The sequence below is a fragment of the Cinclus cinclus genome, chromosome 13, assembly GCF_963662255.1.
Source record: "Cinclus cinclus chromosome 13, bCinCin1.1, whole genome shotgun sequence".
Taxonomy (NCBI): domain Eukaryota; kingdom Metazoa; phylum Chordata; class Aves; order Passeriformes; family Cinclidae; genus Cinclus; species Cinclus cinclus.
Genome location: NC_085058.1, coordinates 3873977 through 3888956, shown reverse-complemented (window position 1 = coordinate 3888956; position 14980 = coordinate 3873977). Strand labels below are relative to the sequence as shown.

The following is a 14980-nucleotide window of genomic DNA, read 5'->3' as shown; positions in this document are numbered from 1 at the left end:
TCCTCTTTTATCCTTGCTCAGTGACCAGGCTGTGCGGTCTAGGTAGCCTAAGAAACACCTGCATGAGACACCCAGGTCCTATTCCTCAGCACCATCCCAAAGGCATCCAGCTCTAACCTACCTAACCCCTCCTCAGGAATGGAGCACAAGAGCCCAATACAGGCTGCCCACCAAAAAAAAAAAAACAAAACAAAAACAAAAAAACAACAAACAAAAAACAAACAAACAAAAAATAACAAAAAAAAAAAAAAAAAAAAAAAAAAAAAAAAAAAAAAAAAAAAAAAACCAAACCAAAAAACCTTCAAGGCATTGGGGCCATACTTCTTCCTCAGGAGTTGGCTTTGTCTCCCCTTCCAAGCAGACAGCTCACATAAGGGAAAAATCATTCCCAACACACATGCAAGATGCATCAGCAATTCCTGGAATCAAGAACATCCCTGAAAGTCCCAAAGTGAAAAAGCAAATATCATGGAAATACTCAGGGTAAGAAAAGAACATGAGTGCAAAGAAGTACTTTTCACACCTAGAGGGGAAATTTTAACTCAGGGGTCAACATGACCACAGTTGCCACTCACACACTAAGAGCTTCTGCAACTTTTCCTGCCTCTGCTCAATGCAGCAAGGGAGGCACAAAGCAATGCTCCTCTGCAGGGGACAGCAGAAAAAGAGCTTTTAATAGAATCTGGGCACTGACTTTTGACTCACCGCTGCAGCTCTAACACCTGACACAGAGCCAGCACACTCCACTCCATCTCTGGGCGTGCCAGCCCAGCACTGGCAGGTCTGAGCTCTGTGGAACAGCCCTGACACCACATGGCATTGCCAGGGCCTGGCCACACAGGTCAGGCCCTGGAGAAGGAGCACTTTTCAAAGTACACCTCCTCCTCAGCTAAGCTTTCCCTAGTAACCACTGTTCAGACACACCATTATTCCTGCATCACCCCAGGCCCCAAAGGAGGCCCAGGGGAGCACACTCAAGACTCAGACCCATCATACCTGAGCTAGACAAGCCATACACTGAGCCAGAAACAAGCAGCTACACTGAGCCCGCAGTGGTGGTTTCAACTCTTGAAGCCAACTCTACTTGCAGACCCCAAATTAATCTTTAAATCCCATTACCAACCACTGAACTACCACACTGAATGTGAACTTGCCCTATCTCAAGCAGATAGCTCCACCAGCACAAGCTGCAATTCAGAGCACACTTTGTTAAAGTGTCCCAACAGCAAGATGCCCAATCCAAGCACCAAGAATAGCTTTCACTATTCCATCCACCCATTAAGACACACAATTTAAGATTTTTAGCACCTGTCAAGGACCTTGGAGCACATAGATCTTCCCTGCACCCTGTAATTCACAGCCATTTGATTTGCAGACCTCCCTAGTGGCTTTGCCCATGCCTATTCTGTAAGAGATGAATGTAAAGATGAGCCCCAAGGATTGCTGGTGCTGGCAGCTCAGGCAAAGAAGGGCTCTGAGAAAATAAGCACTATGCTGATGACAAATGACAGTTTATTACCTTGGATAACACCTTAAGAGAGCAAAAGGATCATTTAGGTTGGAACAGACCTCCAAGATACAGTTCAACCTTTGACCAGTCACCACCACCTTGCCAGGTAGTCCAAAGCAGCAAGTGCCACATTCAGACATCTCACATGGAGCATCCACTGAATTTACACCTGATGGACAGAGCTGACCAGAAGCTCAGCCACTTCCACACTGCCCTTTGAACAAAATGCTTCAGTTCAGCAGGAGACCACCTAGCCAACGGCATATAAGACCAGTGCTGATACTCTTCACTCCCTGGCACATCAGTTTAGTCAAATTATCCAGCAACTGAGTCTTGCCCAGAGCAAAAATTCCTGTCATCCAGCAGATGCCCAGGTCCTTCCACTCAAGTTCTTTCTCCACACTCAGAACAAACAGCATGAGCTCTCCCTGACTGAGAAGAGCATTTGCCACATGGCCACACCCTCAGTCGGGAGACACAGGGAGAGTGGGCCAAGGGATTCCTGCTGCAGGAGCAGCGTGCCAGGCCCAGTCCTTGAGCTGCCTGCCATGTCAGGCACCCATGGACTCTGCACAGGCAGCTTGGCACCACGCTGGCCATAGCCCCAGCACCAGGGGAGCATGTATACTTCCAGAAGTTATGCTCTGAAAATGTGTTCCAGCCTTTTGCAACTCACCACAGGGCTGGAAAAAGCCTACTTTGAAGAGTCCAGGACTTGTCTGAGCAAGGGCCTTCAGAGGGTCACCTCTGCAGGCTGGCACTCCCAGCAAGGTTAAACAGAGGGACACTGCCATCTCCAGAAGTTAATCTCCTTGGAGATTACTCAGCACAAGAAGGATGGCAAGCTGTTGAGACCCACCCCCTGCATCCACCAACTACAACACAGACTGAAAGTCCACCTTTCTGCCTTCATCTCCCTACAGAGATCAACAGGAACACTTTACGAGAAGAAAGGCAGAAAACTCAGGTTTCAGTGACACCTGCCATGCCCAGAGGCTGCAGCACCATATATATATATTTAGGGAAGGGCAAGCAGAGGAGAGAAGCAGTGTGACTGAGACCCTGGAGACTGAATACAGTGCACTTTCTTTTGTCATGCATCAAATAAGCTTGTAAAGTTTAAAAAAAGAAAAAAAGCGCTGATGTCCTAAACAATAGCCTGCTGCAATTCCAGAAAAACAGCTTGTCTGCAGTTCTCACCACCCAGCCAAGCTCTGCCCTGGTGGGGTGGGAGCAAGCTGAATGTTTTAGTCAGCCAAAAAGCAGCACCTCCTACAGACACTGAGAAACTCCATGGCAAGAGAAACACTCACATGTCTGAAAATCAAATGGGCACCTCAAGCCACCTCCTACAGCTGTAGTCCAGCAATGACACAGCCAGACAAGCTGCCAGGGTGAGCTTATCCTCCTCATACACAAGCACCAAATAGCTCAAATCTCATGGCAGGGAAGGAGTGACCAACATTCTAGTCGAATCCTAAATTTTAGCACTTTCTCACCTGCAGCTGTGGGAGCTAGAACCACCTGCAAGGAGCCTGCACAGCCACAGCACAGGAACATTGACTGAAAAATGGCCAGCAGCAGCTGCAGATATGGGGCTGGATCACACAGGACAGGGATATGCTTTGCTTGGCACAGGGAAGCCAGACACTGGATTCTCCCTGTTTACCAAACACTTACAGTAGAACAAAAAACCCAAGGAAAACCTGCAAGCAAGAGCAGTGGCACAAAGTTTTCTTCCTCTTAAGTGGAGCAGCCATGGGATAAGGCCCAGATGTGGAAGGAACTGTGTCCTTAGAGCCCTGAAGCTCACCTGAGCAGCACACTGAAATCCAGAGGATGTGCCCAGCTCAAACCCCCCAAATTTCATTCTATTCTCATTACTCCACTTAAAAAAAAAATAAACAAAAAAAACCAGTCAGTGCTGTTATTAGAGGAGACAAAGTCTGAGGTACACAGTCTCTCCAAGCTGTAATACCACAGAAGTCCCAATAATCTTGAGCCAACTACCAGCTCTGGAGAAAAGCAGTTGCCAGAAGTGCAGATGTAGTCAAACCAGCAGAAACCACTATCTAAGTAGGATCCACAGCACAGCCCATTTTTTTCCTGAACTACAAAAGAGGAACCTCTGCCCTCATAGAGTCTTCATTTGGGGCAAAGAAAAACTGAATATATTCAGGCAGCTATTTCTGGTTTGCTAAGAAGGGGGCAGGGGAATAAAAAAAGGCAGCATGATCCCACAGGTGAACCACAGAATTAGAGTCAGGACACCTGAAGTCTATTCTTGGTTCTGGTACCAACATGGTAAGTCACTTGCCCTGAAAAATGGAAACAGCAGCATAACTGGGAACAAGCAGAAGATTATTGCATTAACATCTGAGAGCACTGGTCCTCGGCTGCCACTGAGAGCAGGACCCGGCTGACAAGGATCACAGCCTCCTAAGGCAAGGAATTTACTCCTGTGTGTTTCTAGGAAGGCAAAACAGCTGCCCAAGGTAAACATAAAAATCAGAACAGACAACTAAAATGCAATTCAGAATTACAAGTGCCCAGGTAACTGAATTCACTAAGCAGGCTGCCACAACCACAGCTGTCTCTAAAAAGATCAGAACACTGAAATAGAGCAGGTTTTAACATGTATCAGTCCCAGAGAGATTTAAAAGCCAACATATTCAGGTCAAATTCTGCACAACAAGCTTCAGCTTCACAAGCCTCAAGAACAAACACTTCTATATTTAAGTACCAAACTCCTCTCAATTATCTGCTGCAACATCTAGGGTGCAAACTGTGCTCTGTTTGTTACCTGAGGTGATAAGGGTGAGTGACTCATCCTCAGATGCATCACAGTTTAGGGATGTCAGGGCCAGGATACCACCCTTAGAAGGGGGATTGTCTGAAAGTGAGCAGGGTGTTGGCCAGACCCATCTGCAAGCTGCAGTGAATGAAAAAACAACTGAAAAGAAACAGTTTAGTCCCAAACTCAATTTTCTTTGGGAAATGGCACACAAGCCTCACCGAAGCCTTCAGCTGACAAAGCCAGCCACTGCTAAACTGGCACTCCCAAACCCCACCAGTGATGCCTGCAGGTTGCCAGTTACCTTCCAGAGGTCTGCACCCCTCAGCATCACAGCTTGGGAGTTTGCCTCACTTTCCCCCCCACATTTTTGGAGAGAAAACCAGGCAGAGGAGCAAGGAGGGAGCCATCTCAAATGCATGGCACCAGCTGCTGTGCCCAAGAGCCACTGGCAGCAACACAGACAGCACCTGTGATTCAGCTGTTTTGCCAGTGCCTAAGGGACCAGGCATAGGGGAAGTGAGCTTGAAGATGTGGATAGAAGGTGCAATCATGGCTGGAGATGCCTTTCCCAGTGCCCCCAGCCCTACACTCAGCCTCTGCGCAGTGACAGTTCAAGGACCAGCATAATTTCGAAGGGGATAATTTCTGACACAGCTAAGGGGAGGTACCCACTTAAAACAGTGTTTTTAGGCAGAATTAGTTCCTGGAGGCCCCCTGGGCTACATTATTTCTCCCCGCCTCCAGCAGCTTTCTTAATCCTGCTCTGAGCAAGAGCTGGACTGGATAAACTCAAGAGGTCCCTTCCAACTGGAGCTACCCTAAAAACCCCAGCCTGCCAAGAGCACTGCAGAGCACCCACAAGTCTCCACTACAGGCACACTGGGAGAACAGGTCCAAAAGTTGTTCCCTACCCAGCTCCATGTGGAAGCACTCACATCAGTGTGTGCTGTGGAGTCTGCAGTAAAGGCACTGAGTCAAAAACACATTCAAGGCCTCTTCTAGAGAGCTCCCATGCTCCTGATGGAGCTGCAGCACAGCCTTTTGGGTGAGCTCTGCCCAGCAAGGAACTACCACATCTACTGCTTAGATGCTTAGCAGTGCAAAGGCTGGAGGAAAACCTAATCTGTCATTTGACTGGTGCAATTTTGGGTATGAATCCTACTCCAGGCCAGGGCTTGCACACACTAAACCACTCTCCCTGCAGCTACACCTCCAATATCAATCACAGGATAGACTAAGCCATGAATTGCCTGGGGCAGTTCAGACCCACCAAACAGCAGCTCCAACACCCTCCTTGGAAGGGAACATGCCTTTGAAGGCCCAATTCCAGAGTAAGCCCAGAGAATGTTCTCCAAATCACCACTGGACAATGCCACAGTGCTGCTCCAAAGACCACAATCAAACACCCCTCTCTGACAGAAGCCAAGGGTTTTAGATGGCACACGCCTGCTCCCACAAGCTGCCTCCAGCATAGGACTGGAGCTGCCCTGACCCACTTCAGTTCTGGCTGGATACAAGGAGAGATGCTGGTTGGGTTCCTGTTTCCGTTACTCCTCTATTTGCATCTTCTGTTTTACAGCATCAGCACAGATAAAAATAAATCTGTTTTAGGAGAAGCTGCTCAAATGGAAGCTTTAATAGTTGGATTGAGAATAACTTCCATTGGAAACCGATTGCAAGCTCAGGTGTGATACTTCTTTTACTTATTTGATACATATTTTATTCTGTTAAGGATCCAACACCGTGCCACATGAGCAGCATGCAGCTATTAAGTGCTTCCCACTCCCCAGCACAGGTGGCTAGAGCTAAACACTGAGGAATCAGCCTACACACAGATTCAAGGAACAAGGGCCCATTAAGTAAGGCCACATCAAGTAAGTCCTTGGAAAAGTGCTACAAGTACTAGGATGGCATGGGACAACTTTTTAGTAAGGCTGTCTCAGGTACTCCTGGAATACCAGCACCCAACAGGAAATCCAGAGAGTCAAACCAGCTCCCAGCTTTGTGCCCTTATGCTGTTATCCACAAACTGCAGAGGAACCAACACCACCACCACATCTGTGCTTCCATTACTACACTCTAAACATTAGCAAGCTGCTCCCAAAACAACCACGCTGCTGGAAAAGCTCATCCTCCTTTCTAAAGAGCAAAGGACACCAAGAACATGTAATTCAGGACCACCACCAAAATTCTGGATACCTATTTTCCTGAACCAGGCACAGGTCCAAGGTCAGCAGGAGTTGCCCCTCCCTCTTCATCCCAGCTGCACAAAGGAACTTTTCACTGAGTCTTCTAGGCATACTTGGGCTTAGATGGAAGTAAATCTTACTCAGGTGGAGTGGTCTCCCCCCACACCCCTTTCATTACAGAGCAGGAAAAAAATAAATCATTCTTTGATATTATGATGCCAACCTAGTGTTGTCCAGGCACTGAGCTCTCCATCAGGATGAGTCTCTGAAATCTTCCTCTAGCATAAGAAGGATTTACACACAGCCAAACAGGAATACACAGGAGCTGAGGACACACCTAGGTCTTCTGAAGCCACTTGTCCAAAAGACAGCAGGAGAAAAGGCAGGGGGAGACCTGGACATGCACAAAGGAGAGCTCTGGAGATTAGCATGGGTTAGCCAAGCAGCAAATTAAACAGATGGAGAAGTGAGGACCCAAATCCTCTGCCCCAAGCTCTGCATCCAAGCACTCAAACAAGCAGCTCAAGGAAAGCCAGTGACAGCCATGCTGTAGTTATAGACAGCTACCCCAGGCTGAGCAGCAACTCTCCCCTGGGGGCTCAGGTGGCCTCCACCACACAGCATTTGAGGACACTCTCAAAACAGCCTGACCTTGGGGAGCAGCTTTTGAATCCCTCCTGCTGTTATCAAGAAGAAAGGAATCCATGACTACAACCATTCTTCCCATGCAACAGGTCCTTCCTTTCATCTTTCAGACAGGTTTTTACCTTGAAGACTTCAGAGAGATTATTGCTCTGAGGCATCACTATCTGCCAGGCAATGCACAACAGGACTGCCCACAGCTCCAGCCTGGCAGATTTTAAGTAACTACAGATAAGCAAGCTTATTGCAAAAATGAGTTGCTGTGCTCTGGGAACCAGAAGAACCAAGGATTGGGAGGATTTAGCAGCACTTTCCTATCATGGCCCATTTCCCCAGAACCAGAGCAAGAAGAGCTGCAACCTTGCAGGCTGGAGAATGAGACAGCAGCAGCCACCCCGCAGAGGGCACAGATGAGGCTGGAGCTGCAGTCTTGAAAAAAGAAAAAGATCCAAGGAAAACCTCAAATCTGTTGTTGCACTAGCAGCTTTAGGATCACACAACAAGCAGAGAGGCAGATACAGCAAGGTGCTCCATCAGATGCCATCAGGAAGACAAACCTGCTGGGCTCACCTAGAGAGCCCAACATCCTCTCCAGAAGACCTGATCCTGCTAAAAACACTCCCAGGTTAGCATTGCAGACTTAGTGTTAATAGACTGGTTTCAGGATGATTTCCCGGCAGGCAAGTCTGCTGTCCCACATAGGGACAGCTCCCAATGTAGGGCAGGACAGGCCAGCCAGACCAAGCAGCAGGCATACAGACTGAAAGCCAGGCAGGGAGACCCAAAATCTGCACACAGACCTGCTGTGCATTGCTGTTCTCCATGCAAAAACTGGATCGAGACCCCATTCGCTTGGAGCCCTTGAGAAACAGGGCAGTGAAGGTAAAGGATACCATCAAGGGCACTCATACCTCACTGCCTTTTAACCCCTTCCTCACCTCTCAACTGATATCTCTGCCTACTGAGAGGCTAAAGACAGAAAGGCTGCCTCAAGAAATACAGAATGGCAAGACTGGAAGTGTTAAAGGCCAGTTTCCTGCACAAGTTCCTCCCCAGGTCACAGAGCACATTGCTGGGACTTGCTGAAGTACTTCCAGCCTGACAGATCTAGTGGCAGCAGAGGGTCTGAGACACTCTGCCTGCTGTGAGACAGCAGTTCAATCCTACAGCCAGGAAGTGCCAGCAGTTCAAGCCTGCAGCAGCCACTGCCTCCAGAGAGCCTCTCCAGGCACCAGCAGTGCCTCTGGCATGCTCCTCAGAGCTCTACACATGCCCTACATGCATTACAGGCCAGGTGCAGAAGGAAAACTCACAAATAACCCTGTCTAAGAGCAAGGGGTTCAGTGGCCCTTTGGGAACAGGGGATGTAAGCAGGATTGGGGCACAAAAACCAGCCCCACTGCTCTCTAACTTTCCACCAGCAGGCATTTGCTCCTGCTGCACCAAGGCAGTGTGGGGACAACACCCCAGGAACACAAGGTGACACCCGAAGGCTTTGCAGCCAAAGGTCCTTCCCAAGCTGAGGAAGCTCCCTGCTGGCAGAGAGGAGGTCCCAGATCACCAGTACTCAAGCACAGCACTGCAGGGAACCACATCAGCAATATTTTTAGACTGATTGTTAGCTATTTTGTTGCATTTCCACCCTTCCAGCCACCTCTCTGCGGGTCCACACAGCTGAGTCACTGCTGAAACTACCCAAACGCTTGCCTGCCAGTGGCACAACAGCTTTGCCTGGCAGTGCCAGCCCTCCCCCCGTCCAGCCACAGCCCAGCACTGCCGCAGCCTCACCTGCCTGCAAGGCGCCCCGATGGAGACCCCAGCCCTACAAAGCTAGGCCAGCTGCAGTCTCCCAGGCCTCAGCAGCACTCAGACACAGCAGCATCCTCTCCATGTCCTCCCTCTTTCCATCACAGCACGGACAGACCACCTGGAAGCACCAGCATCTGCCAGCTCCTTAGGCCCGCACAGCTTTCAGACACAGGACACTTCTCTGCCACCCAGAGTGTTCCACAACCTTTCAGAAAACACTGCTGAACTACAAGCTCTCTGCTCCCAAGGAGCTCCCCTGCCACTCCACCAGGGCCCTAAGGAAGGAGCAAGGCCCCACAGAAATGCGAGGTGTGAGTGGCTGAAGCCATACAAAGCTGTGCACAGGATCAGCCTTTCATCTCCCCAGCCAGCACATACCATCCCCACAGCTCTCAGAGCAGGAGAACAGCAGCAGCCCAGACCGTGAAGCAAGCACTCCTGGCCCAGCCACTGCTCGCCTGCAAGGGATGTGTGGGAATGAGAAGAACAGTATCTCAGGATCACAACACCCCCAGCCACAGGGCATGGATCCCCTGCACAGCCACTGAAAGCCAGAGGTTCCTCTGTGCAAACAGTACAGGTCCCACATCCCCTCTCTGTGTACTAATGGGAATACCAGGAGTCAGAAGTGAAGAAACAGCCCTCTTCAGACAGCACTGGGTGCCATCTTCCACCAGCTGTTACCACACTTGCCACAACCACCCAGTGGGCACAGATCAGAGCCCAGGGCCATGTCTGAGGCAATATCCTTTCCTCTACAGCTCTATCCAGGCCTCTGCGGCAGGCAGGAGCTCCAGCACAAAGCACTGCAGTCAGTGGGGGCACCTGAAACCCTAGACACTCTCTGTGAGCAGGGAGGTCACCAGAGCACCTTCAAACCCTCTCCAACTCAACCTCCCTCCTGAAACCAGCATCCCTACCATCCCCTTAGCAGTAAACTCCCACCACCAGCACGGTCATGCCAGCCCCACCACCCAACCTCCAAGGCATAGAGCCTGCCCAGGGCTCATGCCAGCACTGCTCATCTGCCTGCTGGAGCACTGCAGAGACATCCATGCCTCTGCCAGGGCAGGCTGGCAGGAAGCTGGCCAAGAGAGCTCTGGAGATGGCTACAGAGAAGCAGGTGGAGCTGGGACATCCGCACCAAGTGGCTGCCTTCACATGTGACAGCCTCATTCTGCAGTGCACTGTGTGCTGAGCCCAGTGCCAGGACTACGAGCAGAAGGGTTGCTCCAGGGGATGTCACCTGCTCCAAGTGTGCTCTTCATCCATTAAAGACCCTGTCACACAGGGAACAGCAGGCGTCCAGTCTGCCAACAGCCAGAAGGGGCTCGGAGCAGAGCTCTGAGGCACCTGGCTGGCCCACTGCACACTAACAACTTGGTTCTCCTTCCTTCTTTGAAGTCTCAGCTGGCAATGAAAGTACAGGCAGGAGCGTGGTATTCCCTGGTTCATCCGGGGAAGCCCACAGGACCATGTGAAGGTTTGATCACTGGAGCAGAGCAAGGCTTAATAAAGCTACCACAGCTGGGCTGCAGGCAGACCTCAAGTGCCCATGCCAGGCTCCACATGCCAAGTCTTGTGGAACTTAAATGCAGAAAGTCAAATGAGCTGTGCAGATCAAACTGTTCAAGCTCTGCTACCCCACTATTACTTTTTTCTGCTGCTTTACAACTCATGAAGCAACTCAGGGATGTGTCCCAGAAGCTCCTCCTATGCTCAGGACAGCACCCCTTGCCCCACCAAACACCTACGGAGGTAAACCCTACTGCCCAGCTCCCCCACCTAAGAAGCAATCTATACTCCTGTCAGCACCAACTCCATGCCTGGGGCCTCTGTGTCACCCAAGTCGGCGCACGGATGCACTCCCCTTTTAACAAAGCAGGAGCATGCTGCTATAAAGGGAAGAGTTTCTGTAGCAACCAGGCTGTACTTGTACAAACTCTGCCAAAGCACTAGATCTTTCCACAGACTGATACTTGAACAAACACACAGTTTATGAAACTGGTTTTTACACACAAAGGCTAGCAAGTGAACTCTTCCCTGTTTCACCCCTCTGCTCCAACACCAGGCTGAGAGGATGCATTGAGTTTGTGCATGCAGCGCTCCTTTCTCCCGGGATTTTACAGGGAAGGCTGGTGTCTCAAACAGTTAACTGAACCTCACATCACTCAAGGGAGGACACCCAGCATTCCTGGAAGCCTCCAGCTGATCCCAGCTGCAAAAGCAGACTGGAGAGGATCAAGGGGGAAGGGCACACCAGCCAGCAGCACGTGGCTGCAAGCCCACACCCTGCCCATCACATACATTTGCACTGGACCAGAAGAATTAAAACAAGAAGCCATTCCACTGCACCTCCTGCAGCCAGGCACAGCCTGTTATTTCTAGCTGAGCCTGGGAGTGGAGAAGGATCCCCCCAAGTCTCCCACCCAGCCAGGGAGCTCCTGGCTAAAGTTGTTGGGTGCTGGTTGTACCACACCCCACAGCAGAGCTGGACGAGTGAGGCTGCCAGGACTTCGGCAATTTGGCACAGGGGGTCCCTCCGCAAGCACACTGCCCCCCCACCTGCAGAGCTCCCTGCCACCAGGGATTTCCTCAGGCTGCTGGAGTGAAGTTCAGCCTCACTCCTACCCAGCATGTTCAGCCTCCTAACACCACACCCCCCCACCCACTCCCTCCAAACACAGCCAGAGGATTTCTCCTCTCCTGGTGAGGTTATTCCTCCAGCAGCATTACAGCTCTGAGCAAAACAACCCCAGGCACTTCTCATCCGCAGTGAGCTGACAGCAGAGCAGAGGGGGCTGTGGCACAAGCAGCCACAGCCTCCCCAACTCAGCTGTCACATTACACAAGCACCTCAGCTCGAGAAGCCCCCATCAGCCGCCGCCAGCGCCCTGTTACACAAGCACATCACTCCACATTAGCTTGAAACCAGCCAAAAACACACAGAATCCAACAACTGTTGCTGCATGTGTCAGCAGACTCACCGGACTGCGTGCTGGTTTGTGCTGCAGTGTCAGTGGCCTGGGTGCTCCAGGGTCTGTCCCACCCTGTCAGGTTGAGAGACTGCAGGCCAAGGCACAGATCGTTGGTGTCTGGGAGGCCACGGGAAGACTCTTGCGTGGACGTAGGGAAGAGCATCCTGCTTGCCACTGCTTCTTCAGAGTCCTGGATGTCTGCTCGGATGGAGAACAAACAGAAGCTTGAGAGTTCAGGGCTGCTTTTTTCTTTTTAAAGCAGGAGTTTTCCAAAGCATTAAGCCCCAAGCCAGGTCTCGTGTCGCTCTGAAGCCACAGCTCCTGCAACCAGCAGTTGCACCCCAAAAGGGAGGGCTACCATATGTCCAGAATCCAGCCCCCCACCCCCCTCAGCCCCTCCACCTTCCTATCCCGTCTGCATTACTGACTGGGTCAGCATGTGACCAGGCTGCTGATGCTTACTGTGCTGACAGTGACGTCACTCAGCCATGCAAGAGAACTGCATCAGCTCTTACAAAATAAAGGTAAGAAGAAAGGGTAAGATTCCCCCTGACAGACAAGACAGTAGCAGGAAGAGAGAGCAGCAGTTCCCAGTAAATCAGGGGAGGCAGGCAGCACAAAGCAGGGCTCGTCGGCACAGCAGACACCAGGCTGGAGGCAGCAATCCCCCCAGCAACGACGAGAGCAGCAGCAACAGAGCACAGTTAGTTTTAGTGCTACCCCAGCTCTCCTGTCCCCGCCTCCCTCCACCCACAAAACCCAAAAACACTTTAGTCCTGGCCAGCTTCCAGCTGCTGGCTCCAATTCAGAGCCGATGCAAAGCTTCGCAATTCTGCTGGCATAATCTGTTTGGTTGAGCCTGGCCACTGTTCCTCACTGACTCGGCATTGTTTACCCCTGAGTAACAAGGATAACCTTCAACCCCCACTACCCAGAAAGCAGCACAGTATCCCTGGTCCAGCCTGAGCAGGCACATCCTGCTGGTACAGGAGGAAGGGGACCGAGCGGACCCATTTCACATCAGGAATTTTTTATGGCCTGTTTACCTTTCACCTGCCTGGTCCCCCCTTTCCCAGCCCTCCCCTCCCGGGTGTTCACAAGCCTCCAGGACTGGAGATGCAGATTCTCTGGTTTAAGCCCTTGCCAACAGCCTAAGGAAACACAGCAGGTTCATAGTCTGAGAATTCCAGTTTAACACAGGGATCTGGGGGCTGGTGAAACCACAAGATGCTCAGCTGTGCTACCCAAAATCTGAGTCAGAGGGCATTTATAAGCCAACTCCCAAGAAGCAGCAGCTGTCTCCTCCTCCTCCCCCTGCCCCCACAGCCTCCCACTGTGCCATCAGCTGTACATCTTGCTCCACACACCACTCCCGGCTCTTCCGCAGGCACTGCAGTCACTCCAGCCTGTCACATTCTCTCTCACGTGCAGCCCCAGCCATCCCAGACAGCCCAACAACATTCCTGGCCTCCTTTCCCACATCTACATCCCATGCCACCCAGATGCCCATGAGCAAAGCCCAGGCAAAGACTGGCGGCAGCTGGGTAACCTATATATGACAGCCCACTGCAGCCAGAGGCAGGACCCTTGCCTTCATCCCGTGGCAATTTGGGAGCACCAGCATTCCCAGACCCCAGTGAGGGAACTGAGGCACTGCAGGCATGACCAGAGCATTTAAAACCATAACCTGCTGGCAACATGTCACCTTCCCCCTCCCAGCTGCAGCCTCATCCACATCATTCCACCAGGTTAGCATCCACCAATGTTTCCTACTCCTAGTAGCACTACTACAAGCTGTAGTACCACTTCAGTCACATTACTACCAAGCACCTGTAACAGCATCTATTTCTCTTGACAGTGTCACACTGCATCTCCAGCAGATCATTTCACTGTATCAATGCTTCCCAGTTTTTTGGGTTTTTTATTTTTTTGATTGCTTGTTTTGGACATCTCTAACATAGGGAGGAGAGGATCAAGACACAGTACTCAGTCAACTCAGTTCCCACAGCAACCATAACTTGTCCATATGAATATGTAACATTGCTGTCTTTATGAAAATGCACAAGTGTTGTGCACAGATCCCTGGTAGCAGGAGACTCCCCTCTGGGGACCAGGGATCTTGCTAGGTCTCAAGAGTAATTCCCACCAAGCTTCATCTTCTGGAAAGCATGGACACAGTACTGGCACACAGCACAACTTGAATACCAACAGCCTGGATGAAACCCACAACTAAAGAAATAAAACAGGGAACAAATTTATCTGTGATAGGAAGCACCCTGCAGCATCCAGCCATCTTTTCCCTCACTATCCACCCTTTTCAGGAAATAAACTGTTTTGTTTAACTGAACCAAATCAGAGTCAAGTAAAAGATCCACTATTCCCTCTTTTGACTTCAATCTACATTAAAAACAAACTCCCTGCAATCCAGTTACAGCTCTAACTGTGGAAGCACAGAGGAGAATCCACTCAGATAAACACAAGTTTTTAATTAGACCTTTTCCCATCAGAAGCCAACAGCCAGCCCAAGCTGCTTCCCCTTTAATACTCCCAAGCCAGGCTGAAAGATAGATACAGGTCATCCAGGCAAAACATCAACTCAAAAAACAAAGAGAACTTAAATAGATTTCTGGAGTAGTTACTTTTAAAAGTCAAGTGTCTGGAGATTTGTTACAAAGCAATCAATTGTTGTAGGCTGAAAAAAAAAACAGATACTAGAGCAGGAAGAACTAAATTTCTGACAAGAATTCAGTCTAAAGAGTCGTAACTTCAAATTATTCATAATTAAATGTTGACCAAATACTAAAGTTCACTCTGCATCCTGACACAGCCCAACCTAAATGCTTTGCTGCAGATTTTTCCAAGCACCAACCACCAGCACAAGCCCTTCCAACCTGGATTTTCCCCTGGAGTTGCCCCTGGAAGCCAACCATCCTGGCAGAGGGAGCACCACTGTGCTGGGCTACATGCCCGAGAGTCTGGGAGAGACTGAGCTCCTGCCTCCCAAGCCTGTTGGGTTTGATTTCAACAGCATGATGAGAACAAAGTACTTAACAAA

At 50.3% G+C, this 14980-nt stretch overlaps 1 protein-coding gene across 5 annotated transcripts in view; it reads right to left on the bottom strand.

The window, feature by feature from the left end:
- The window catches only part of CPEB1 (cytoplasmic polyadenylation element binding protein 1), a 36948-nt gene that overhangs the window by 9772 nt on the left and 12196 nt on the right, over positions 1-14980 (bottom strand). For 3 of the 5 annotated variants that reach the window (XM_062501229.1, XM_062501230.1, XM_062501228.1), the window contains one exon: positions 11935-12123. In XM_062501229.1, coding sequence (XP_062357213.1) covers positions 11935-12123 — 189 coding nt within the window. Of the gene's footprint in view, positions 1-11934; positions 12127-14980 lie in introns of those variants that run through there. The other 2 variants (XM_062501232.1, XM_062501231.1) reach the window with 2 other exon arrangements.